At 46.0% G+C, this 27,125-nt stretch overlaps 1 protein-coding gene across 2 annotated transcripts; it reads left to right on the forward strand.

Moving 5' to 3' along the window:
• LOC107281285 (uncharacterized) lies at positions 1-27,092 on the forward strand. 2 transcript variants are annotated; one of them, XM_066304618.1, is made up of 6 exons: positions 1-1,034; positions 1,723-1,792; positions 2,468-2,663; positions 5,909-5,974; positions 21,537-21,602; positions 22,877-23,058. In XM_066304618.1, the coding sequence occupies exons 1-6, from the start codon at positions 889-891 to the stop codon at positions 22,903-22,905; spliced, it is 573 nt and encodes a 190-aa protein (XP_066160715.1). In that variant the 5' UTR covers positions 1-888; the 3' UTR covers positions 22,906-23,058. The 2 variants fall into 2 exon arrangements, with proteins under 2 accessions (XP_066160715.1, XP_015642339.2); XM_015786853.3 differs by lacking the exons at positions 21,537-21,602; positions 22,877-23,058 and adding an exon at positions 26,915-27,092.
• The last annotated feature ends 33 nt before the right edge of the window (positions 27,093-27,125 follow it).

A 27,125-nucleotide genomic window follows, 5' to 3' on the forward strand; every position in this document is an offset into this window, starting at 1 on the left:
AAATTTTAAACCATAGAGTTTATTACTTTCAATATTCCACTATGTTTTCCAAATTGGCATGGTGCGATTGAGAAATCAAAATGATGTATATGTTTTCATGCTGCTATTGAGATATCAAAATGATGTATATGATTTCCATAATTTCAATATAAGATCGCAACATTGTGAATTGGTTTCAACTAATGTTTGTTTATATTTTGTCTGTTAGATATGGATCAAAATGCTTCTGCTAATGAAGGTCGCTTTGCCTCCAGAGATATAACAAATAGAAAAATCAATATGTTTTAAGTGCATAAGACAAGAAAAATGAATGGAAATGACCTAAGGGAACATTCGAATTCGTGACATGCCTTTATATAATTTTTCTATTCGCGACATCTGAATCCATTTTAAAGCTTAATAATTTTAAAGTTTTATTAAAGACAAATATAATTACACCGTAGCGTTTAGCACGGACATATTACTAGTACTGATAGTAGATCGATCCACCGATCAAGAGGGAAAAGAAAAGAAAAACAAACTTTAAAAGAGATCCCGACCTTGTCTTTCCAACCCAAAATCCTCCACCAAAAAAACTGAAAGCAAAATTAGCTAAGAACAAGAAAGAGTAGAGCCGCTCGTCGCGCGCTGTGCGCGCCTCCTCGCGCAGCATGGCGATGTCGGCGGCCTCGACGTAGTAGAGCTGCTCGACGAAGCTCGCCTCCGCGGCTCGCCGTGAGCGGGTTCAACTCGTGCTCGTGGTCCCACGGCACGAACATCCCGTCGACGGCGGCGCTGTACCTCGGTGGGGAGTGGGGACGGCTCAGCACCGACCGGTCAAGGTTCAGGCCTCCGGCGAACGTCCCCGTGCGCGCGAATTCCGACCACGACCGGAGGAGCACCACCGTGATGTGGCCGTCGCCGAGGAGGTGGTTGCTAGCCCACACCACGGCGAAGCTGCCGGCAACCCACTCCGCCTCCGTCTCAGCCGCCCGCCGCCCTCCGCTGCCGTCAGTGCCGCCTGCTCCCGCCCTCGCGTGGCCGCCGCCGTGCAGGTGAGAAGAGAGAGAGAGGGGGGGGGAGAGATTGGGATAGAGTAGAGAGAGATAGAGAGTGGTGGAGAAGACAGAAGGGACCCACTGATTTTTTTTATTTAAAAAAGTGCTGACTGGACTGCCACGTGGACCCAAAACCACTCCAGATTGAGTCGGGGGGTTATTTGTCTGGTTTCAATAGTTAGGGGTGTAGAATGTCTGGTTTTCAAGTTTGGAGGTGTAATTCAATCGACCTTGATAGTTCGGAGGGTAATTTGTACTTTTTCCTAATCTAATGCTGGGATTAAATTTACTTTATCTACATATATATGATTTGGTTTCCATCTCGTGGTCTGCAGCAGTTCTGTAAGATATCAAGATCAGTTTGTTTCATAGTACATATATATAGTTAAGTGAAATCTTCAGGGTTACGAACGGATTAGCATATATATACCCAAGACTGTCAATCTATTGGTGTGTTTGACCAGAATTTGTCATTCCTTTGCAGCTATAAATTGTCTGTCGATGTTCTGTCAGAGATCATTGAATAGTGATGTTTAAAAACAAGGCGTACTGAAATTTTGATACTACACCAAATTTTACATTCCTAATAAAACACAAATATTTAATTATAATAGTGTATTTATTTAAGCATAGTTGTGTGTGGATGGTTTCTCTTGCAGTTCTGACATACATAAATCACATGCAGAGAGATAAGTGACTGCATTGCTCGCCCGCATGTCCGCATCGCCCTCAATTATTACAACTTCAATCATCCGGTATGTTAAATTTACTTGTATCGTTATTCTTTCGTGATATTTCTTGGCCTGGCTCCGGTTGAGCTCTTCTTAATGAAATACCGTGTGGACGGTCTCTCTCTTTTCTCCACCGGCCGAGTTTTTTTTTTCAAATTACTTGTATTGCTCCTCTATATCCCCAAAATTTATTTATTATTTAAGGGTCTGTTTGGTACAGCTCCAACTACTAAATATTACTCCAGGAGTTAAGTCTGGAGTGAAGTTGTGGAGCTGACTAAACCCAGCTCCACAACTCTAGTACATTTTGTGAGAGAGCTCCACCCAACTCCACTCCTAGTTTTGATGGAGCTGAAACTGTTTAGTTGAGCTCTAGCTCTAGGAGGGGTGGAGCTGGAGCTGAAGTTGTGCTAAATAGACCCTAAAGCTACAAATATATATGATTATATAACTATTAAATTTTTGCATCATATTTTGGGAAAAAGTGCAACAGTGTGAAAGTTAGTGTTTGTGCAATTTTTATATATGGCTACTATATATGATTATATATGACGGACCACACACATTGTGACATGTCGATATTTAGCTTTCTGTGGAGGGGATGAATATAATTTAATTTATTTTGCGCACATGGTTCTCTTTGATTCGAAGGCATTTTTAATTCTTAGTGCACGATTCATCTACGTGCATATTTTTCAGGGTGCTGAGTTCGATTGCGTTAGGCCTTTGAGTGCATATTTTGCTTCTTTCGGAGGTCAAATTTGGTCCCATGTCAACTTCCTGGCTCGCAGGAGGGGTTGTATTGATGCCCCGGTGCTTCGCTTCTTCGCTGAGCTATTCTATTATGGCCGTCTCGCTGAGACACCGGTTGTCGTATCATGCACCATATTACGGGGTATGTAATATGCCTGTTTATCTCTTTATTTACGCTAAACCTAGTTAAAACCATGATTTACTAAAAATGAACATGCTAGGACCGGAGAAAGAAATTCTGCAGGAAATGCTTTGTCACGATTCCTTCTTACTCCCTCCGTCAAAAAAAAAGGCAAACTCTATATTTCCGTGTCCAACTTTGACTGTCCGTCTTATATGAAATTTTTTTATAATTTGAATTTTTATTGTTGTTAGATGATAAAACATGATTAATATTTTATGCATAACTTGTCTTTTTAATTTTTTTATAATTTTTTCAAATAAGATGGACGGTCAAAAGTTGGACACGGAAATTAGGGTTTATTTTTTTTTTTGGCACGGAGGGAGCAGATACGCTAACGTACTCAACCTGCAGCAATCATGGCATGGTGTGTTTTTGGATTACATTAATTAGTGTGTAACAGCATGCCCCCTAGTTCAGTTAGTTGACACTTTCAAACAAGCTACTAATGGGTTTGAAATTTCGGAACGAAATTTCCGAAATTTCGCCCTCCACCGAAATGCTCATATGTCGCCCGAAACTTTCGGTTTTTTGTATTTTTTTGTGAATTTGGTCAAATTTTATTCAAATCCATTTAAAATCAGTCAAAATTTCAAAAAAAAATTCGTACGAAAAAATCCAAAATTTTCAAAATTTCGGTTCTTCCGCTCCCCTCCGAAATTTTGGTTCTTTCCGAAATTTGAAACCCTGGCTACTATGCGTGCAACCCATCCTTTTTTACCACCTCTAGTCAAGTATATTTGACGCTGGGAGATATGAGTTTAGTTCTCCTTACGTCAAATATATTAGACTGGATGGAGTATTTGTTTAGGACATCGATACAAACTTCAACTTGCATGTTTGATTATTATTTTCTAATCATATAGTCATAAAAATATTAAAAATGGCTCCTTTCTCATGGATCAAATCTTTATGTTTTTAGAATATATAAGATTTTTATAGGATATATAATTGCACACACCATATATAGGACTTCATTTGCGTTAGAATTAATGGTGAATTGGTGATTGATTTCTCTGCCCCTTTCTGGGATTGGCAGGAGATCGATCAATCCTCATTGGCTTTTTTTAGACTGTATACCTATCTAACTGCTGAGAAATGGCGTATTGACTCTAGAACAAATCTTTCGCTATGTTTGCCGCCTCCTTGAACTGGATCGGTGTTTACATTTTTACAAATCTAAGCTTAATTACACTACTAGGAAAAGCATTATCGCAAGCGGCCGAAAAGGGTCTTCGCAGGCGGGGCGGCCATCCGCCTGTAAGCCAACGACTGTGAAGATCGCCGATCTTCGCAGGCGGGGTGGCCGTCCGCCTGCGAAGATAATTTTCGCAGGCAGACGTTGGCTAGTCCGGTCCGCCTGCGAAAATAGGAATCGGCCGCCTGCAAAAAAAAAAAAACTTCCGCCTGCGAAGATAGGTAGAAAATATTAAAATTTAATAATAATTTGCCCGTAAATTACTTTTAAATTAAATAATAGAAATTCTTGCAGGTAGATTATTATGTACATATATTGGAAGATTATCAAGCATTTAGTACTGATAAATGTACATATATTACATTACTCAAAAGTGTTGCCAAAATATATATATTACAATATTTTTTTACATTGTCACTTCAAATACGCCATCTAGTTAATACATTATGGCATAGCACTGTTCCACTCTCGAAGATCCTTGAATTCATCACTTGTGGCTAGGGCACTGTCACACCCTAAAAATCCTAAATTTATAAATTGTTGTTTAAATGGAATTATTAGAAATGATTTTAAAAGCCTTGAAGAAAAGATCTAATTTTAAATAATAAATTCCAATATAAAAGTGGGCTAGATAAAATTTTATTAAATACTTCTCTTGATTCTATAGTTCCTATATTTTTCTGGGATTTATTTGAGCCAAGGAAGTATTTTTAATCAATGAAATATCATTTCATGAATAATTTAAAATGAAAAAGGTTTTAAAAGTCCTCTTTTGGCTTTGGGCCGAAAGTCGGCCCAAAAACCTCTCTCTCTCCCCGGCCCAAGCGCGCCTCGGCCCAGTCAGCCCGCCGAGCCGAGCCGCCGCTCTCCCCCTCTCTCTCCCGCTGACAGGTGGGGCCCATCTGTCAGGGTCGTCGTCCACCTCGCGCCGCCGCAGCCGCGCCCTAGCCGCGCAAGCCGCCGCCGCCCCCTTCCAAAATTCGCCCGCCCCTTTCCCGATCCGATCAAATCAATAGAGGGGAAATGATCCCCGGGATCCCCTCTTCCTTTTCTCTTTTGGAATCGTCGGCTAATTTCCTTTGGAAATCGGTGGATTTGAGTTCGATTCGGATCGATCTCTCTCCTCTTAGCCAAAACTTTCCATCACCGCCGCTGGCCACCGTGGGCCTCCGTCGCCGCCCCTAGCCCCTATATAAAGACCCCCGGGACCTCCTCTATCCGCCGCAACCCTCGCTTTAGCTCGCCACCGCCTGTAGCGCCGCCTCCACTTTAGCCCGTGCACCGCCACCGCCGAAGGGAGCCCAGCCGTGCGCCACCGCCGCTCCGGTCATCGTCGTCGATTGGGAAGGCCGCCATCGGGATAGCCAAGTCGTCGCCGTCCTCGTCCCGTCCTTCGTTTCCACTGAGGATCGCCGGAGCACCGCCGTCGTCGTCGACCCGAACGTCGCCGCCACTTCGACCTCGCCGCCGTCGCCGTCCGTTGCCGTTCGCCGTCGTTTAAGCCCTCGGTGAGTTCGCCGCGTCGCCCGCTACCCGTTGGTGTCCTCCGTTTGCGCCGCCGCGCCGTCGTTCGCCGGCGAGCACGTGGTCCCGAGCCGCCGCCGGTGATGACATCATCGCTGACGTCAGCGTTGCGTCACCTGTAGACCCGCGGTGGATCGATTAGATCTCAGCCGTTCGTTTTGGATTAGATTAGATCTCGGCCGTCCGTTCCGTAGACCGTCCCCGTGCACCCGGTCCACCGTGAACCCGAGCCCGCTAACGCAATAAATCCTTTTTCCTTTTCAAAAATAATTCTTTATTGCGTCATAATTCAATTAAAATCTATATAAATGATTTAATCCGATTTAATCTTTAAAAATTCATAACTAATTCATCTTAGCTCGGATTTAGTTGGTTCAAGTCTCTAATTTTTTCTAAAATTGAGATCTACATGTTAAAAATATCCTCATGTACTGTTCATGATTGTTTATGTGCTGTTTTGGTGTTTTTGCTCTTTTCTACTTAGATTCCGACGTTGCCGGAGAGTCCGAATTTGCAGGAGAAGACTCTGAAGAGTTCCAAGGCCATCAAGGCAAGTCACACAGATCCCAAACAACCCTTTGAGCATGTTGATCCCATTTAAAGCTATTGTTTCTATTCAACTATTGCATTTATTTTGAATGTCATTAGGTGGGAATAACCTATTGCCTTTGTTATAGTCCTCTGATATTGATTACTTATACTTTGTCACCTGGTTAATAATTGGATTAGCTAGAACATTATATGGTTTTAGCTAAAGTGCTTAGGATGCTTAGCCATGCTTAGAGACACTAGCTCATATAAATGGGATAACTTATGATTCACTATTATTTAATGATGGCTTAATGATAGCTCACGATGGTTAATCGTGACTGGTTAAATAATTAATTTGCCAACTAAAACTTGATAATGGTGGGTTGTGAGCACATGGTTTTGATGGTCGTGCTCATGACAATTAAGGACCGGTTCACGATTTTCGGTTGTGAAACATTAACCGTGCCAACCACAAGCCAGCGTGGGCAACGGCTTTACTTTTTGTATAGTATGGTTCATTGTAGAGCACCAGACTGTGAAGTGGCGGAGATATGCCCACGGGGGTCACTGGGGAGTCCATGCCTTGTTTATAAGGGGGTGATTATGATCCAGGAACTGTGCGCTGCTTTGAATTGTGTTATGCAGAGGGTATTGTCACAATCTCTATTCGGGTACTTGTTAAGTATCGCGACGCATGGTTGACATGATGTTGAGGTTGTATCTTGTGGGTACAGTGGTACACCTCTGGCCAGAGTAAAACTATTCGAATAGCCGTGCCCGCGGTTATGGGCGGGTCTAACAATGTCTTTCGTGATTAGTTTCACACCTCTCACCGTAATAAATGATGATGTAATTGGTAATAACTTGTTAGCTCCTGGTTTAGAATGGTATGTTCATGGTTTGGAGATAGAACTGTGCAGTCGGGATTGGTTGTTCAGGATGGTTGGGCCTATGCAACGGGTCTGTTGTATAGCGATGGATTAATATTGATTAATTAAATACTTTACTGTTTTATTAAATTCTGAAGTATTTATTAAATGCCATTTATGCAAATGAGACTCTATTATGCCATCCTTTGTTATCCCTTGCACTTGCATATTTGCTGCGTGGCTTGTTGAGTATGTCATATACTCACCTTGCAATCATTTATCAGAGGAGGAGTTCTACAGTGATGCTGAAGGTGTGGAGGATTAGGCGTAGCCCTGATTAAGCTGCTTGTGGGATGGAGTCGTGTCGCGACCGGGAAAATTGCCTTTTCCCGAACGCTAGTGTATTAATCCCCGTCCCAGGAAAAGCCGGGGTACACCACACAAACATGATATAAAAGACACATCTTTATTATATCGATAATATTTACATTATTACAAAGGCGCTTCAGGCCTGACAATCAAAAATAAACAGCAGCGGACTAGCGGGCCTACGGCTCTATCTTCACAGGCGCTCAACTGGGGTATAAGCCAGGACTCCACCTAAGACATCTTCTCCAAAGCTTCTCTTACTGAAGGGGGGAGAAAGATAGAGCAAGAATGAGTACAACCACAGTACTCAGCGAGTCACACCGGCAGATGCATGATTAATGCAAGGGGGTACAAGGGGATAATAATATAGGGGTTAAGTTTTGCAGAAAACAGCATTTAAAAGTCACTTAGTTGCCCAAAGCCATTTTATAGAGACGATCCTAGAGTTACACAGTATTATTAATCAAGGCCGTGAACCCACACGAACCTGCCTTAACCCAAGGCCTACGATGATTCAGACCGAACTGGCATCCCGACCCTGGGTCCCAGCTCGTCCCAAGCCAACCCAGGCCAACCATTCCACATTTTAGTTGTTAAGCAGGTTTTAAGAATTAAAACACTAACTTGGGTACATTGCTCGGCTTGCCCATAACCGAGGGCGCGGCTATTCGAATAGATTATACTCTGATCAGAGGTGTACATCTTTACCCACAAGACACATCTTCCTCACGTGTAACCACGTGCCACATACCACCACGGTATACGGACGGAAGACGTGACATAGTTCCCAACCCATCCTAGCCATAAACAAGAGTACCGACCCAACCCCACCTACGGCCGGAACCCCCGGGACAGGCAGGCAGGATTGAGCCCCCTAGCAGCAGGACACCAGCCCTGTGCCATGACATCTCGACTACCGGGCCGCAGCTCGTGTAGCCTTCATTTGTCCAAGAGATGTCCATCGACCCCCGACTTCGTCCATCTCCATCCGTGTACTTTTGTTTATAACCAGTCTGAGCTACAAACTAAGCCTTACCCACTAGACATGTGGAAGTACGGTAGTGCTTTGCAACAGAGGCCCGAGCTTAATCCTTATAGTACCCGAGGTACGACTAGCAAAACCCAACCACGCACCTCGAGCCCAGCCTAAAACCATTTTGGGGGTTTTGAATAGAGGGGGAGGTGTGTGTCCAATTCCAACATAAGCCAACCATTCCATAGTGTCCAAATGATATGAATATTCCCAAAGTCTAAAGTTATAAAAACCACCTAATGTTGTCCTATTAATCAGTGAAGCATCTACCTAAATTCATACTAGTGGAACCAGGAATAGAGTGTCCACTAGTTGGGGTTTTGTTTATTCTAGGGTGAACAAGGTAATAATAACAATAGCAATAATAATAAGGTCATAACAAAGGTAAATAGGCATGGCTAAATAAAACAGTGATAACGCGGGAATTTAAATAAAGCGATAATGCAATAATTTAAATCAAAATAATTTTATAAACTGGGATTCAATATGTTCAAGGATGATGTGACTTGCCTTGCTCGCTTTCCCAAAACGCCGGCTTCAACTTCCACGAAGAGCGGATCCTCCGAAGCTGCAGCGTCTACACGACCAACGGAAAAGAAAAGGCTTTTACTCTAATAAACTCCATATGGACGAGGTCGACGGGGACGCGGCGAAGCCGAAGGAGGCGATGCCGAAGCGGGAGGAGGTCCGGGGCGACGACGGCGGCGGACCGAAACTTGGCGGCGACGGCGGAGAGAGAGGACGACGGCACGAGCTCGATTCCGACGGGGAGAGCGAGCGGCGAACGGCGGAAACGGAGGAGGGAGGCACGGGGAACGTTTATATAGCGTTGGGAGGGAGAGAGGGCGGCCGGAGCGGAAGGAAACCGGCGCGGCGATCTCGGGCTCCATCAAAGACGCCGGCGAGGTTTGCGGGAGGATTCCAAACGAATCCGAGGGAGAGAGAGAGGGAAAAGTGGGGGGAAAGAGGGAGGGAATCACGGGGAGTGATTTCCCCCTCTTTATTGCGCGCGGGAGCGGCGGGATGCGGCGGAATCGGCGGCGGCGGCGGCGCTAGGGCACGGGCGAGACGGCGGGCGCGGCGCGAGGTAGGGGATGACGGGTGGGCCCCACCCGTCAGCGAGGGTGGCGGGCGGGCCCGCCCGTCAGCGGCGCGCGCGCGGGGAGGAGGCCGATAGGCCGCGGGGGAGAGGAGAGAGAGAGAGAGAGAGCTGGGCCGAGCCGGCCCAAGAGGGGAAGGGGGGGAAAAGGACTTTTTAGGGCTTTTCTTTTTATAAAATCATTTTAACTTTGTTTATTTCTTAAGAATTATTATTTGTGCTCTGAAAATTCCACTAAAATTTGAGGGCTCTTTTTAGACCAAGGAGAATTTAACAAAAATTCTCCGGGCCACATTTGAATTTTTCTTGTACGTATTTTAGTGTTTGCCAATTTCTTTTCGAATTTTAATTAATTCTATTATTCCTTTTAGAAAATGATTTTTATTTCGGGATGAATTTATCAGGACGTGACAAATCCACCCCCCTTACAAGAATCTCGTCCCCGAGATTCAAGGAGGCTAGCAAGAAGATAGGTTGGGCGGTCTTCTCTTCTTGTTTGACTTCTTCCGCTCCGTCTTCACAAACTTTCAGCAAAACTTCACCACTCGGAACTGCTTGGCTTGACCTCCTGTTGCGGATGGAATCTTCTCTTCACATGACTTTTCCCTGGTTGCACCTCTAGCTGATTTCGACTGGCTGCGGCATTGGAAGATGGGGCTTCAGTTCCAGAACTTCTTATAACTCATATCTTTGGAGTCACCCTCATACAAGTTACCACTTCATGTCATGCGTCAACACTAGCTTGTCATTACTAAGATACCATGCTTGTCATCATGAGAATACCATGCTTGTCATTTACTTCTAACTTGCCACCAACTGCCTCATATTAGCTTTCCTGCTCTCCGGGTGCTAGCTACTTCTGCTATTCGATGCAAGGGTCGGTAACTTTGCCTTTGAATTATGCTTCCCAAGAGAACCAACTTATCCCACTTGCGATACTTTGACGTCTTCCCAAATGGCTTTATTGCTGGATTTGTTATTGTCTAATCATTATCCTGCCAAATTTGAAGCTTCGTTGTTAGATGTGATTTTAATCTGACCTCTGTAGACTATCTTCGAACATATCACTTGGTTCATAACTGGGAATAGTTCCCACGAACAGACAACTCGGATTCACTTTCTTTATGTTCAGTTTACTTTCCACTATTCTCTTCAGGTTGTCCTTAGTTAGCATTCAACGTATTCCTTTACACCTTTAACCTTGATGTGTTCTTTCCCATTGGATCATCTCCCAAGACATGGCATTGCCTGGTAACCGGTGCTTGCACTTTTCACTCCGTGTAGCATCTGATACCGAGTTGAAGATTTCACTCTTTGCCTTCATAGAAACACTTTTACCTAGGTCATCTTGCTTACTTAATGACAAGGTGACTGTTGCGGGGCAATTACAATCAGGGGTCTTCCTTGAGCGATGCAGAGCATGTTTCTGTTTATCAATCACCTTTCGGCCTACTTCTTTCATGCTAGAGAACATCTTTGCCAATCTCTTTTATCAATCTTCTTTCGGCTTATCTCTAACAGGTGGTATTCTTTAATGTGGATTGCGGACGCTTCTGGGGACGATGAGGTCCTTTGGCTTGCTGCCTTTCAGTGAAACCTTGATGTGGTTTGTCAAAAAGCTGCACTGACTACCTTCAGGGAAATACATTGCTTGCTATCTGTATCTATGCCACTAGGGTTTAATTGCCGATGATCATCTTTAGTGCTTCCTCGAGATGGGGAGCATCCAAATTGTTCTTCTGCCATATCACCTTTGACCCTTTTCTGATACCTGATAGACTAATTACCAACCATCGACTACTACGTTCTCAAATATTGATGTCTCCTGGATCTTCTTAACTGTTTGTAGGTATATCCGAACTTATCAATGTAGAGGCATGGCGGGTACCCTTATGGGTTTCATCCAACAATCCTTATCTTGATATGAATATTCCCAAAGTCTAAAGTTATAAAAACCACCTAATGTTGTCCTATTAATCAGCGAAGCATCTACCTAAATTCATACTAGTGGAACCAGGAATAGAGTGTCCACTAGTTGGGGTTTTGTTTATTCTAGGGTGAACAAGGTAATAATAACAATAGCAATAATAATAAGGTCATAACAAAGGTAAATAGGCATGGCTAAATAAAACAGTGATAACGCGGGAATTTAAATAAAGCGATAATGCAATAATTTAAATAAAAATAATTTTATAAACTGGGATTCAATATGTTCAAGGATGATGTGACTTGCCTTGCTCGCTTTCCCAAAACGCCGGCTTCAACTTCCACGAAGAGCGGATCCTCCGAAGCTGCAGCGTCTACACGACCAACGGAAAAGAAAAGGCTTTTACTCTAATAAACTCCATATAACAAGTAGAAACAAAGCACAAAAATGGGTTCTTGGCTTCTTAAGGAAAAATTAGAGACTTGGACGGTCCAATTCCGAGTTCAAATGGCCAAGTTATGGCCATTTGAAGTTTATATGCTCTTTAAATGGATATTTGCGAATTTCTTCATTTAAATTTTAATTTAAAATCGGATTTATTGCGTCAGCCGAGGGGAGGGGCGCGCGGACCGGGTCCACGGGAGTGGGGCCCACGCGGCAGCCTCACGGTCCACGGTGGACCGGGTGCACGCGGCTTACGTCGGCCGGCGCCGTGGGTCCCACGCGTCAGCCGCACCCGAGGGCGCGAGCGGCTGACGGCCGGGCCCCACACGGCAGCCGCGGGGCGCGCCCGAAGGCGGCCTCGCCGGCACAGCCGACGGGAGGCGACGCGCCCGCGCCCCGATGGTCGCCGGCGGCGACCTCCGGCGCGACGGAGCGGCGCCCGAGAGAGGGGAGGGAAGGGGGAAACGAAAGGGCGGTCCATGGCTCACCCCGGGTCGACGGCGACGACGGGAACGGCGACCGAAGCGGAGAGAGGCGGCGGCGCGGCTCGGGTCGACGAGGACGGCGGCGTTCCGGCGGTCGGCGGGCGAAACGAAGGAGTGGACAAGGTCGACGGGGACGCGGCGAAGCCGAAGGAGGCGATGCCGAAGCGGGAGGAGGTCCGGGGCGACGACGGCGGCGGACCGAAGCTTGGCGGCGACGGCGGAGAGAGAGGACGACGGCGCGAGCTCGATTTCGACGGGGAGAGCGAGCGGTGAACGGCGGAAACGGAGGAGGGAGGCACGGGGAACGTTTATATAGCGTTGGGAGGGAGAGAGGGCGGCCGGAGCGGAAGGAAACCGGCGCAGCGATCTCGGGCTCCATCAAAGACGCCGGCGAGGTTTGCGGGAGGATTCCAAACGAATCCGAGGGAGAGAGAGAGGGAAAAGTGGGGGGAAAGAGGGAGGGAATCACGGGGAGTGATTTCCCCCTCTTTATTGCGCGCGGGAGCGGCGGGATGCGGCGGATTCCGCGGCGGCGGCGGCGCTAGGGCACGGGCGAGACGGCGGGCGCGGCGCGAGGTAGGGGATGACGGGTGGGCCCCACCCGTCAGCGAGGGTGGCGGGCGGGCCCGCCCGTCAGCGGCGCGCGCGCGGGGAGGAGGCCGATGGGCCGCGGGGGAGAGGAGAGAGAGAGAGAGCTGGGCCGAGCCGGCCCAAGAGGGGAAGGGGGGGGGGGAAAAAGGACTTTTTAGGGCTTTTCTTTTTATAAAATTATTTTAACTTTATTTATTTCTTAATAATTATTATTTGTGCTCTGAAAATTCCACTAAAATTTGAGGGCTCTTTTTAGACCAAGGAGAATTTAACAAAAATTCTCCGGGCCACATTTGAATTTTTCTTGTACGTATTTTAGTGTTTGCCAATTTCTTTTCGAATTTTAATTAATTCTATTATTCCTTTTAGAAAATGATTTTTATTTCGGGATGAATTTATCAGGACGTGACAAGTCGCCTGCGCCGTTTATTTTATTTTGCGCTGCTTAGATCTTTATTGTTTGAGAGGAACTATCTACCTCTGTAATGACTTTATATTCGCTTATTAATTAGAGTAACAATTTTACTCTATTATCAATTTGTTATTGTGTGCCTCGGCTGATTCCTGGATGAGGGTTTACATACATGTAAGCGTTTGGAATTTTGGATAGAAATTCCGGGCGTGACAGGCACCCTCTGGGTCGAAGAAATATCCTTTCACATGACAGCACTCATGGTGGATGAAGTGACACAGATCACGCTGGACATTTTTGATGCATGTATCGTTAAAGCTTGTTCGACATTCTAATCTTGGCAACTGCATGCATTGAAGATAAACAATATATTAGTATCATAAATATATGAAGTTGTCTAGCACATAGTATAGAGACTTACATCCTCCGCGTTAGTCCTGTACCTCCCATTAACTCTAAGGAATTCGCAAGCGTAATACCCGCAAAGGACCGTTCCTCGCAGTTGCTTGTAACACTTCAGGACATATCATAAAAGATAGTTAAAAATTGCAATTAGTGAAACAATTGGTATACATTAAGTGAGTGGAGTATTAACGGCCAATAGGTACGTACTAGCAGCTTCTCCCTTGTTCGGGTCTGTTCTCCACCCTTGAACTTGTAGTACTGGTACGCACTGTATGGATGTCGTACCATTTCATATTGAGGATATTTATTCATAATACATTCATATAAAAATGCAAGAGTCATAATCACTTACTACTGTAAGATTGTTAGAAATTCTTTGTATGACTGGTGTTTGTAATCGAGAGGGTCCAAGACTACCACGGTTCTGTCTTTAGGGTGGATGAGTAAACAGATATAATGATCGCTACATATTAACAACAACATAGTTAGTTAGTACCAGCTAAAATAAGACATATGTGTAGAAGATAAATGTACCCGACTTAAAATTATAAGTGGCTATGACGACTCTCTTATTTTGAAAGTGCAAGAAGGCTCGTCCAATGTACTGTGCGACAGTAATCAATTTCTCCTTGTGCAAGCCCTTCTTGTATTCAGCTATCTCTTTTGGAGTCTTGTCCTTCAGCTGGTCTAACCCTGGTGCTAGCCTCACGGTATGATGTGTTTGGTAGATCCGAGTTGGATCCAAGAAGCCGATAGGTTCTTTTGTCTTCTTAGCATCCATGTATTGCATCCTACAGAAGAAGTTTGTTAGTAACAATCACATGGATTTGTATTGTACATATTTTTCATATAATTAATTAAAACTCATACTCACATGCACCAAACACCGACGTAGTTGACGTCCATCTTATCCCGACTATATATGGCGTGGAGATCTGAGAAATCTAGCCATACGTAACATTCTTCGCCGAAACAATATGCCGGTGATCGAGCTGTTATATTGCCCAAGCCTTTCTTGCTGGCCTCCATGTAGAAGGTATGTAACCTTTTCATCTCCCATGGTCCTTCGTTCAGTGCCCATTCCGGCAAGAGTGCTTTTCCATGTTCGTACTTTTCCGGGCAATCATCGGTTGCGAAGTATGTTGGCCCGGCTAGTTCAGCGGCCTTCTAGGGGCCATCATCTCTGAGCTTGGCACGTTCCTTACCCCCTCTGCAGACGGTTACCATGAATTTCTCCTTGTTCTCATCTTTGGACTTGGAGTCGTGGCTCCTAAGCACTCTAGGCACCTCAGAACTGGTAGTGGCCTTCTCAGGGACCGTGGTCTCTTGCACCTCGGGGTCTTTCGCAGGAGAAGGGTCTTCAAATATTTTTGGCTCTGTACCGTCTCATTCCAATCCTGGTACTTCTTCTATTTCTGACCCGACTGATGCCACAAATTGCACCTCTGGTTCTGCCACTGTAATCTCCATGGGCACTTCCGGCACTGGAATCTCCATGGCTGCCTCTGGCACTGCAATCTTCGGTGGCACTTTCCGCACTGGATTTTCCTTTTGCATCTCGGGTTCCTCCACCTTATCAGTCACCTTCCTCTTAGGAGATCTCGGAGATTTTCCCAACCCCGGTTTTGGCACCACAGGTTTTTGCGTGGCGTCAGTGCCCAATCCAAAGGATATGTGATTCTTGTGCCAGAGAATTACAAGATCGACCGCATCCCCAAGTACGGATACACCATCTGCAGTCGGGAAGTCAATGTCGTAGGACTCAAACCCTTCGTGGACCACTTGCAGCTACACCTTGGCATACACATCGGGTATGAACTCTTCGTTGTATGTTCTCCCAGGGATAGCAATGGCTGTAGCGGCCTCAAGAGTTTTCCCGAAGCGTCCAATGGGAACATGCAATCTGCAGGGTGTATTCGCCTTGAGGTCATCGAAGGGGTAATCTGGCTCAGGTTCTTTGCTTTCGGGGTGAGGCAAAATCATGTGCTTGACGCAGAAATCCATCATTTGCCTTTCAAACTCCGCAGCCCCTTCGTCTCTAAGTTTATCCTTGTACGCTTCACGCTTCTTGTGGGGGTCATGTTTGAACCCTTCCTTCCAACTCATCTTGCTCGACACACCTCGAACCCTTCCCCCATGCTCAGGAGTACCCAGCGCCGTACTTAGCACATCTTTCTCCCTCTTAGGCTTGAAAAATCCTTTCTTCTGTGAACTGGATAAATTCTCTATTTTATCGGCAACGCTCTGCAGCACCGGATCTTCAAACGATACTTTTCCTTCATCCGTGATCTTAGGAGTTCTAGCTCTTGCCCAGTTCCTTGATCTCTGTGTCCATTCCTCCATTGGTACCGGTTGCCCCTTCTTCCTCATTTCCTCCTCCTCTTTTGTCCACTGCTCAACTTTGGTGCGTATCCCACGGAGCCTAAGTGATGAGGAAATTTGTTCTTCTTGGCCAACTCTGCATACTTTTGGCTCCTTTGAATTTCTTCCAGGGAGTTCTTCAACGTCAGAAAGTCGTCCCACTGATTCGGGGTTATGTTGGCATACGTCGAAAACGGTGTGCGTCCCGTCTTCACAAATTTCGTGTTCAAGGTGGTTTTCCAACCATGCCAAGACTTGGCCATTGTTTGCAGTGCACAATTCCTCACTGCTGCCTCTGATCCATCCGGGAACTGAAAGATTTTCTTCAACTCTTTCCATAGGACTTCCTTATCCCCATTCGATATATGATCCCAGTCCTTGACCGTGATGGGGATCTTTTCTGTTACTATTATGCCACACTGTGAACTGAATTTCGCACGTGCCGTCTTAGGGGCGAGCGGCTCTCCTTTTGGCGAAACATGGGTAACAACATGGAACCCTTCATCCTTTCTATTTACGCTTCTCTCGCGCTTGCTTTTCTTCGCCTTAGCTGACCGTTCGCTTTTCTTTGAGCCGGTTGTGTTAGCTGGTACCTCGTCAATTTGCAACGGAACTTTTTTCTTCGGCTGCCGTTTTGATCGCCATGGCGCCGTTTCCTACGAGAAGGTATACATGAAAGTTTTGAATTAGCTCGGGCTAATAGTTATCACGGTGAACAGTTTACATATTAAGTTTACTTACCGCTTCTTTAGGGGGAATGTAGTCTTTGTCGCCTTCTTCACCGTCGCCCTTTTTCCTTCTATTCGGGCTTGGGCTTGGACAAGGATCGCTTCGTGAGCTATATCGCTGCCAGAACTATCTTCTGGTGGAACCATTGGTTCCGGAGCAACCACAACAGCAAGGGACTGCTCTTGCTCCCCTAAACCCTTCTCTTCAGTCCCCTTAGTACTATCGGCCATCGTTTCAAACCTCTAACATAAAAAAAAAGTTATCCTCCACATTTTAAATTACTCAAATTAGTACAAACAACTTTAAATTGCGAAATTAATTACCACTTACTATTATGCTAGAATAGATATGTTATTAATTAGTACTTATGCTATTAATTAGTACTTACTATTATGCTAATTTAATTAGTACAAACAAAATTAAATTTTGAAATGTAATTAATTATACTTACTATTATGCTAAATTAATTAGTACAAACAAAATGAAATTGCGAAATGTAATTAATTATACTTAATATTATGCTAAATTAATTAGTACAAACAAATTTAAATTGCGAAATGTTATTAATTCGTACTTACTATTATGCTAAATTAATTAGTACAAACAAATTTAAATTGCGAAATTAATTACTACTTACTATTATGCTAAATTAATTAGTACAAACAAATTTAAATTGCGAAATGTTATATATTAGTACTTACTATTATGCTAAATTAATAATGCTAAATTAGTACTTACAAATTTAAACATATCCTCCACAATTTTTTTTAAAAAATGTTAACATACCCTCCTATATGTTATTTAAAAAATTTGACCAATTCACATATCCTGCAAAATTGAACATACCCTCCCAATTTCATTCACATATCACCCACATTCCCAAATTCACATTCACAATCACATATAACCCCTCGTTCACATATCACCCACCCCTCATTCCCATTCACACCCACATGCACACACATATATACCCCCTCACACCCACATGCACACATATATAAAAAGGAACACCCACATGCACACATGTCAGTGGACGACGAACGGCCAACGATGAGCTTCGGTCGTGGACGACGAAGGAAGGGCCGACGACGAGGTTCGGCCGTGGACGACGAACCGGCCGACGAAGCCGTTCGGCCGAGTACGTCTTCGCCCGTGGACGACGAAAGGCCGATGATGAAGCCGCTCGTGGACGACTGTGAGAGAGAGAGAGAGATGGCGGCGGCGGCTGTGGAGCAGCCGGCGGCAGTGGAGAGGTCGGCGGCGAGGTGGAGGGGCCGGGGGGAAGCGGCCGGCGGTGGTGGAGCACTAGTGTGCGATCTTGCGCGCGCGTGGTGGACGGCGGCGGCGGCGGAGGAGCGGTGGAACGGCGGCGGAGCGGTGGAGCGGCGGCAGAGGCACGGTCGGTGGAGCGGCCGGGCGGCGGTGGAGCTGGATCGACAGCCGGCGGCGTGGTGGAGCACGAGGCCGGTGCGAGCTCGAAGGCCGGCGGCGCGCGGAGGACGATGGTCGGCGGCGGTGGAGGACGACGGTTGGAGGGTGAAGGTCGCAGGCGGGCGGCGGCGGAGGACGACAGAGGCGAAAAAATTTGGCAGCCTGACGGCGCCAAAATTTCTAGGGTTCCCGCCTGGACATAGAAATTTTGGCGCTGCGGGCTTGCCCTTATATAGGGTAACGATCTTCATAGGCGGGCGGTCCGCCTGCGAAGATCGTTTTTACTATCTTCGCAGGCGGACGGTCCGCCTGCGAAGATGTAAACCCTACTCGGCATAATAATCTTCGCAGGCGGACCGCTCTCCTGCGAAGATTTTTGCAGGACTAACTCTTTCTATTTCAGAATTATTTTAAAATTATTTTTGTGATTTGAAAATGTCTACAGTAGTTGTAATAAAAATGGTAATTGTACATACAAATAGATAAACCTTAGTATTACTACTTTTCAAATGTAAATATTACTTAAATGTTTCAAACATTTATATTACTTATATGTGCACTTACCATTGTTCTAAAACTTTTTAAAATAAGTTTTCAAACAATGGTAAGTGAACATAACAAAATGCTACTAAAATTTAAACCTCTTTTAAAAAAACTTTTAAAAAATAAAAAACTGTAAATGTTACCCTACAAATGGTAATTGCACATAAAATTAGTACAAACTAATATGCAAAATGCTGCGTGCAATTGTTCGTCAATTTGCGATATGATCACAAATCACTTTACATACCACCATTACATAACTACTAACTTCTTATATGCTTACATGCGACTCAACAATCATTACCCTTTAACATTTTTTCCCACACCGTCCATGCACATGTAAGGCTTCACGATCTTCTGAGTAGATGTCTCGACATTCTTAATCTTCTGTACAAACTGACTATAAAGTGGCATACTATCGTATTGATTGTAATCTTCGACATCTTCAACCCCATCCACTCCCAATATCTTTTGTTTCCCTGGTAGCACTATATCTTTCTTCAAATTTGATGGGTCTTTCACGTAAAACACTTGTGCCACGCGATTGGCGAGTACCCAAGGGTCATCCTTGTGACCCACACTCGCTAGGTCAACAACAGTAAGACCGAACTTATCAACATTGACCCCGTTCGGGTATTTTACCCACTGGCACTTAAATATGGGGAATTACATTGTGTGCACATAGTCGATTTCCCATATTTCTTCAATAAACCCGAAGTATGATTGTTTTTCCCCGGCTTCATCAATTGCCTCCACACGGACACCGCTGTTTTGCGTACAGGTCTTATTATCTTGGGCTCTTGTACTAAACGAGTATCCATTAATGTCATATCCCTGCCAAGAATTTACTGTAGTTGATGGACCACAAGCCAACCGCTTCATAGTTATTTCATCGGTAGTTTGTCCCTCAGGTAAGTCTAGGTCTTGCAACCAATCTATGAAGAGACGCTTGTGTTCTTTCATTATCCACTCGGTGGTGCGACCCTTATTGTTAGCTCGTATTAGTTCGATATGTTGATCGATGTACGGCTCAACGATAGCAAACTGATGAAGCAAGCTGAAGTGAGCTTCTTGGAATGATTTGTGATCATGGGTGACGAATCTCTTCTTTCCTATCGTTCCTCTGCCACTCAATCTGCCCTCGTGTTGGGGCACAGGTACTCTAATTGCATATCCATCTTTGAGGTAATCGATTCAGCACTCGACAACCTCTTCAGTACTATAACCCTCAACCATTGATCCCTCTGGATGTGCACGATTTCGGACATAACCCTTCAAAACCGCCATGTAACGCTCATATGACCACATTTGATGGAGGTACAATGTCACGTCCTGATAAATTCATCCCGAAATAAAAATCATTTTCTAAAAGGAATAATAGAATTAATTAAAATTTGAAAAGAAATTGGCAAACACTAAAATACGTACAAGAAAAATTCAAATGTGGCCCGGAGAATTTTTGTTAAATTCTCCTTGGTCTAAAAAGAGCCCTCAAATTTTAGTGGAATTTTCAGAGCACAAATAATAATTATTAAGAAATAAACAAAGTTAAAATGATTTTATAAAAAGAAAAGCTCTAAAAAGTCCTTTTTTCCCCCCTCTCTCCCCCTTGGGCCGGCTCGGCCCATCTCCCTCCCCTCTCCCTCCTCTCCCCGCGGCCCACTCGGCCTCTCCCCGCGCGCGCGCCGCTGACGGGCGGGCCCGCCCGCCACCCTCGCTGACGGGTGGGGCCCACCTGTCATCCCTATCCTCCCGCCGCTCCCGCCGCCCCGCCCGCGCCCTAGCGCCGCCGCCGCCGCGAATCCCGCCGCCTCCCGCCATCCCCGCGCGCAATAAAGAGGGGGAAATCACTCCCCGTGATTCCCTCCCTCTTTCCCCCCACTTTTCCCTCTCTCTCTCCCTCGGATTTGTTCGGAAACGTTTCCCCCTAAACTTCACCGGCGCATCAATGGCGGCCGGATCTTCCGCGGCCGATTCCCCCTCATCCGGCCGTTCTCTCCCCCTCCCAACACTATATAAACGCTCCCCGTGCCTCCCTCCACCGTTTCCGCCACTCGCCGCTCCCTCTCCCCGTCGGAATCGAGCTCGCGCCTTCGCTCTCTCTCTCCGCCGTCGTCGCCGAGCTCCGGTCCGCCGCAGTCGTCGCCCCGGACCTTCTCCCGTTTCGGCGTCGCCTTCTTTGGGTTCGCCGCGACCTCGCCGACCTCGTCCACCTCTCCGTTTCGGTCGCCAACCTCCGGAACGCCGCCGTCCCCATCTACCCGAGCCGCGCCGCCGCCTTCCTCCGCTCCGGTCGCCGTTCCCGTCGCCGCCGTCGACCCGGGGTGAGCCGTGGACCGCCGTTTCGCTTCCCCCTTCCCTCCCCTCTCTCGGGCGCCGCTCCGCCGCGCCGGTGGTCGCTAGCGGCGACCAACGGGGCGCGGGTGCGCCGCCTCCCGTCGGCTGTGCCGGCGAGGCCGCCTTCGGGCGCGCCCCGCGGCTGCCATGTGGGGCCCGGCCGTCAGCCGCCCGCGCCCTCGGGTGCGGCTGACGCGTGGGACCCACGGCGCCGGCTGGTGTGAGCCGGGTGCACCCGGTCCACCGTGGACCGTGAGGCTGCCGCATGGGCCCCACCCCCGTGGACCCGGTCCGCGCGCCCCTCCCCTCGGCTGACGCAATAAATCCGATTTTAAATTAAATTTAAATAAAGAAATTCGCAAATATTCATTTAAAGAGCATATAACCTTCAAATGGCCATAACTTGGCCATTTGAACTCGGAATTGGACCGTTCAAGTCTCTAATTTTTCCTTAAGAAGTCAAGAACCCATTTTTGTGCTTTGTTTCTGCTTGTTATATGGAGTTTATTAGAGTAAAAGCCTTTTTCCTTTCCGTTGGTCGTGTAGACGCTGCAGCTTCGGAAGATCCGCTCTTCGTGGAGGTTGAAGCCGACGTTTGGGAAAGCGAGCAAGGCAAGTCACATCATCCTTGAGCATATTGAATCCCAGTTTATAAAATTATTTTGATTTAAATTAATGCATTATCGCTTTATTTAAATTCCCGCGTTATCACTGTTTTATTTAGCCATGCCTATTTACCTTTGTTAAGACCTTATTATTGCTATTGTTATTATTACCTTGTTCACCCTAGGAAAACAAAACCCCAACTAGTGGGTACTCTATTCATGGTTCCACTAGTATGAATTTAGGTAGATGCTTCGCTGATTAATTAGGCAACATTAGGTGGTTTTATAACTTTAGACTTTGGGAATTCTCATATCATTTGGACATTATGGAATTGTTGGATTATGGTGGAATTGGACATCCCCTCTCTTCCTCTTTCAAAGCCCCTAAAACCTGTTTTTCGGTGGGGTTTGGGTGCATGCCAGTTGTGGGAAGTAGCACCCCGGCCACTATAAGGATTAAGCTCGGGCCTCTGTTGCAAAGCACTACCGTACTTCCACATGTCTAGTGGGTAAGGCTTAGTTTGTGGCTCAGTCTGGTTATAAACAAAAGTACACGGATGGAGATGGACGAAGTCGGGGGTCGATGGACATCTCTAGGACAAATGAAGGCTACACGAGCTGCGGCCCGGTAGTCGAGATGTCATGGCACAGGGCTGGTGTCCTGCTGCTGGGGGCTCATTCCTGCCTACCTGTCCCGGAGGTTCCGGCCGTAGGTGGGGTTGGGTCGGTACTCTTGTCTATGGCTAGGATGGGTTGGAAACTATGTCACGTCTTCCGTCCGTATATCGTGGTGGTATGTGGCACGTGGTTACACGTGAGGAAGATGTGTCTTGTGGGTAAAGATGTACATCTCTGATCAGAGTATAATCTATTCGAATAGCCGCGCCCTCGGTTATGGGCAAGCCGAGCAATGTACCCAAGTTAGTGTTTTAATTCTTAAAACCTGCTTAACAACTAAAATGTGGAATGGTTGGCCTGGGTTGGCTTGGGACGAGCTGGGACCCAGGGTCGGGTTGCCAGTTCGGTCTGAATCATCGTAGGCCTTGGGTTAAGGCAGGTTCGTGTGGGTTCACGGCCTTGATTAATAATACTGTGTAGCTCTAGGATCGTCTTTATAAAATGGCTTTGGGCAACTAAGTGACTTTTAAATGCTGTTTACTGCAAAACTTAACCCCTATATTATTATCCCCTTGTACTCCCTTGCATTAATTATGCATCTCCGGTGTGGCTTGCTGAGTACTGTGGTTGTACTCATTCTTGCTCAATCTTTTCCCCCTTCAGTAAGAGAAGCTTTGGAGAAGAAGTCTTAGGTGGAGTCCTGGCTTATACCCAAGTTGAGCGCCTGTGAAGATGGAGCCGTAGGCCCGCTAGTCCGCTGCTGTTTATTTTTGATTGTCAGGCCTTAAGTGCCTTTGTAATAATGTAAATATTATCGATATAATAAAGATGTGTCTTTTATATCATGTTTGTATGGTGTACCCCGGCTTTTCCTGGGACGGGGATTAATACACTAGCGTTCGGGAAAATGCAATTTTCTCGGTCGCGACAGTACAATGGGCCAAGCGCAACCATCTGCGGCACTATGTGAACAATGAGGTGCTCCATCATATCAAAAAATGACGGAGGGAAACACATATCAAGTTGGCACTGTGTCTCATGTGCGAATGTACGGAGATTTCCTAACTCTTCGAGACTAATGACCTTCTATGACACTGCGTTGAAAAAGTAGCACAACCTTGTGATAGCAACCTTTAAATGCTGCGGTTTTATGGCCCTTATTGCAATTGCAAGAAACACGGTGAGCAAGACATGACAGTCGTGTGAATTATAACTAGATACCGACAAATCTTTCATTGAAACTAGTCGACTGATGTTTGATGAGAAACCTATGGGCACTCTGACATCACGGAGTGAGTTGCAAAATGACTTCTTCTCCTCAGGTGTCAGTGTGAAACAGGCTCGTGGAAGATATACTTTGCCATTTTTTTCTCCTTCTTGAGGGTGTAACTCTTCCCTGATTCCCATCTCGACTAGGTCTATCCTTGATTACAGACCATCTTTAGTCTTGTTCGGCATGTCCAACAATGTTCCAACTATATTGTCAAACACATTCTTCTCTAGATGCATGACGTCTATGGCATGTCGAGCCTCCAGATCTTTCTAGTACAGGAGGTACTTAAAAAATATGGAATGCTTCTTGAATGGGGGAGGGACTTTATCATCTGGTTTCGAACTATCATCTTGCTTCTTACTATCCCCTTGTTTCGTATTCTTCTCGGGTTTTTTGCGCTTTGCCCCTTTGATGGTTTCTTAGTCACTTTTCCAAATTCACAAACAATTTTCTCTGTCATTGCACACACCTTTTCTTCTGAGGTTGGTTTGGGTGCAAGATCAGTGTCACGCCTGGAATTTCTATCCAAAATTCCAAACGCTTACATGTGTGTGAACCCTCGTCCAGGAATCAGCCGAGGCACACAATAACAAATTGATAATAGAGTACAAATATTACTCTAATTAATAAGCGAATAAACTGTCATTATAGAGGTAGATAGTTCCTCTCAATCAATAAAGATCTAAGCAGCGGAAAATAAATAAACGGCGCAGACGGCTCCACTCCACAGGCAGCTTGACCAAGGCTACACCTAATCCTCCACACCATCAGCCTCATTGTAGAACTCTTCCTCTGATGAATGATTGCAAGGTGAGTATATGACATACTCAGCAAGCCACGCGGCAAATATGCAAGTGCACAGGATAACAAAGGATGACATAATAGGGTTGCATTTGCAAAAGCAGCATTTAACAAACATTTGAGAATTTGATAAAACAGTTAAGTAATTAAACAATATTAATCCAACGCTATACAACATACCCTGTTGTATAGGCCCAACCATTCTGAACAACCACCCCGGCTGCACAGTTCTATCTCCAAACCAGGAATATACCATTCCGAACCAGGAGCTAAACAAATTATTACCAGTTTAAGCATCTTTTACAATGATGAGAGGTGTGAGACTAATCACGAAAGACATTGTTAGACCCGCCCATAACCGCGGGCACGGCTATTCGAATAGTTTTACTCTGGCCAGAGGTGTACCACTGTACCCACAAGACACAACCCCACATCATGTCACCATGTGCCTCAATACCACCACGGTATCTCGGAAAGGAGTTGTGACAATACCCCTCGCATAACACAATCCACTGCAGCGCACCTTCCTGGATCATAATCACCCCCTTATAAACAAGGCATGGACTCCCCAGCGACCCCCGTGGGCTTATCTCCGCCACTTCTCAGTCTGGTGCCCCGCAATGAACCATGCTATACAAAAGATAAAGCCGTTGCCCATGCTGGCTTGTGGTTGGCACGGTTAATGTTTCACAACCGAAACTCGTGAACCGGTCCTTAATTGTCATGAGCACGACCAACAAAACCATGTGCTCACAACCCACCATTACCAGGTTTTAGTTGGCACATTAATTAATTAACTAATCACGAAAGACCATCGTGAACTATCATGAAACCATCATTAAATAATAGTGAATCATTAGTTATCCCATAAGTGAGCTAATGTTTCTAAGCAGGGCTAAGCAATTATATCTAATATCTAGTTGAACCAATATAAATAAAGCTCAACTAGTCAAATTATAATATCCCAAGGTATCAAGGAATAAGGTAATCAATGTACAAAAGGGCCATAACAAAGAATAGGTCAATTCTACCCAATGACATTCGAAAATAGATGCAATAGTTGAATAGAAACAATAGCTTTAAATAGGATCAACATGCTCAAAGGGTTGTTTGGGATCTGTGTGACTTGCCTTGCTGGCCTTGGAACTCTTCAAACTCTTCTTCTGCGAAAACGGACTCTCCGGAAACGACGGAATCTAAGCAGAAAAGAGCAAAATCACCAAAACAGCACATAAACAAGCATGAACAGTACATGTGGATATTTTTAATGTGTAAATCTCAATTTTAGAAAAATTTAGAGACTTGAACCAACTAAATCGGAGCTAAGATGAATTAGTTATGAATTTTTGAAGATTAAATCGGATTAAAACACTTATATCGATTTAAATTGAATTATGACGCAATAATGAATTATTTTTGAAAAGGAAAAGAGGTTTATTGCGTCAGCGGCTAGGGTTTGGTGGACCGGGCGCACGAGCGACGGTTCACGCGAACGGACGGCCGAGATCGAACCAATCCAAAACGGACGGCCGAGATCGATCGGTCTACGACCGGCTCACAGCGAACGGCCCCGATGACGTCAGCGATGACGTCACCACCGGCGGCGGCGGCTCGGCGGCTCGGGCTTGCATGCTCGCCGGCGAACGACGGCACGGCGACGCGGACGGAAGGCACCAACGGGTAGCGGACGGCACGGCGAACTCACCGGCGACCAAAGCGACGGCGGAGGACCAACGGACGGCGACGGCGACGAGGTTGAAACGGCGGCGCTCTTCGGCTTGACGACGGCGACGATGCTCCGGCGGTCTCCGACGGCAGCGAAGGGGCGGACGAGGACGGCGGTCTTCCCGAGCGACGGCGACGGCTGGAGCGACGGTGGCGACGGCGGCACAAGGTTGCACGGCGCTAGGGATCTTCCGGCGACGAGAGGCGAAAGCGAGGGTGGCGACGGGTAGAGGAGACACCGGGGGTCCTTTTAAAGGGGCTCGGAGGCGACGACGAAAACCCACGGCGGCGGCAACGGCGAAGGAAAGCTCGGACTTGGAGAGAAGAAAGCCGATCCGATTCGAACTCGAATCAAACTCATTCCAAACCGATTTAGCCGAAGTTTCCAAAGAAGAAAAGGTAGAGGAGATCCCGGAGATCATTTCCCCTCTATCAATTCGGCCGGAGAAGGAAAGGAACGGCCGGATTGGAAAGCGGCGGCGGCGGCGGCAAAGCTAGGGTTTCGGCCCGAGGAGGACGACGATCCGGACAGGTGGGCCCCACCTGTCAGCGGGCGGACGTGCGCTCGCGCGCGGCGGACTGGGCCGGCTGGGCCGAGGAGAGAGAAGAGAGGGTTTTGGGCCGACTTTCGGCCCAAAGCCAAAAGAAGACTTTTTAAAACCTTTTTCAATTTAAATTATTCATGAAATGCAATTCCATTTATTAAAAATACTTCCTTAGCTCAAATAAATCCCAGAAAAATCTAGGAATTATAGAATTAAGCAAAGTATTTAATGAAATTTTATCTGGCCCCATTTTATATTGGAATTTATTAATTAAAATTAGATCTTCTCTTCAAGACTTTTAAAATTATTTCTAAAAAATTCCAGTTAAACAACAATTTATATATTTTGAATTTTCAGGGTGTGACAGATGGTGTGGAGGATTACGTGTAGCCTTGGTCAAGCTGCCTGTGGAGTGGAGCCGTCTGCGCCGTTTATCTTATTTTCCGCTGCTTAGATCTTTATTGATTGAGAGGAACTATCTACCTCTGTAATGACATTTGATTCGCTTATTAATTAGAGTAATAATTGTACTCTATTATCAATTTGTTATTGTGTGCCTCGGCTGATT

This window comes from Oryza sativa, chromosome 1 (genome assembly GCF_034140825.1).
Source record: "Oryza sativa Japonica Group chromosome 1, ASM3414082v1".
In the NCBI taxonomy this organism is placed as follows: Eukaryota; Viridiplantae; Streptophyta; class Magnoliopsida; order Poales; family Poaceae; genus Oryza; species Oryza sativa.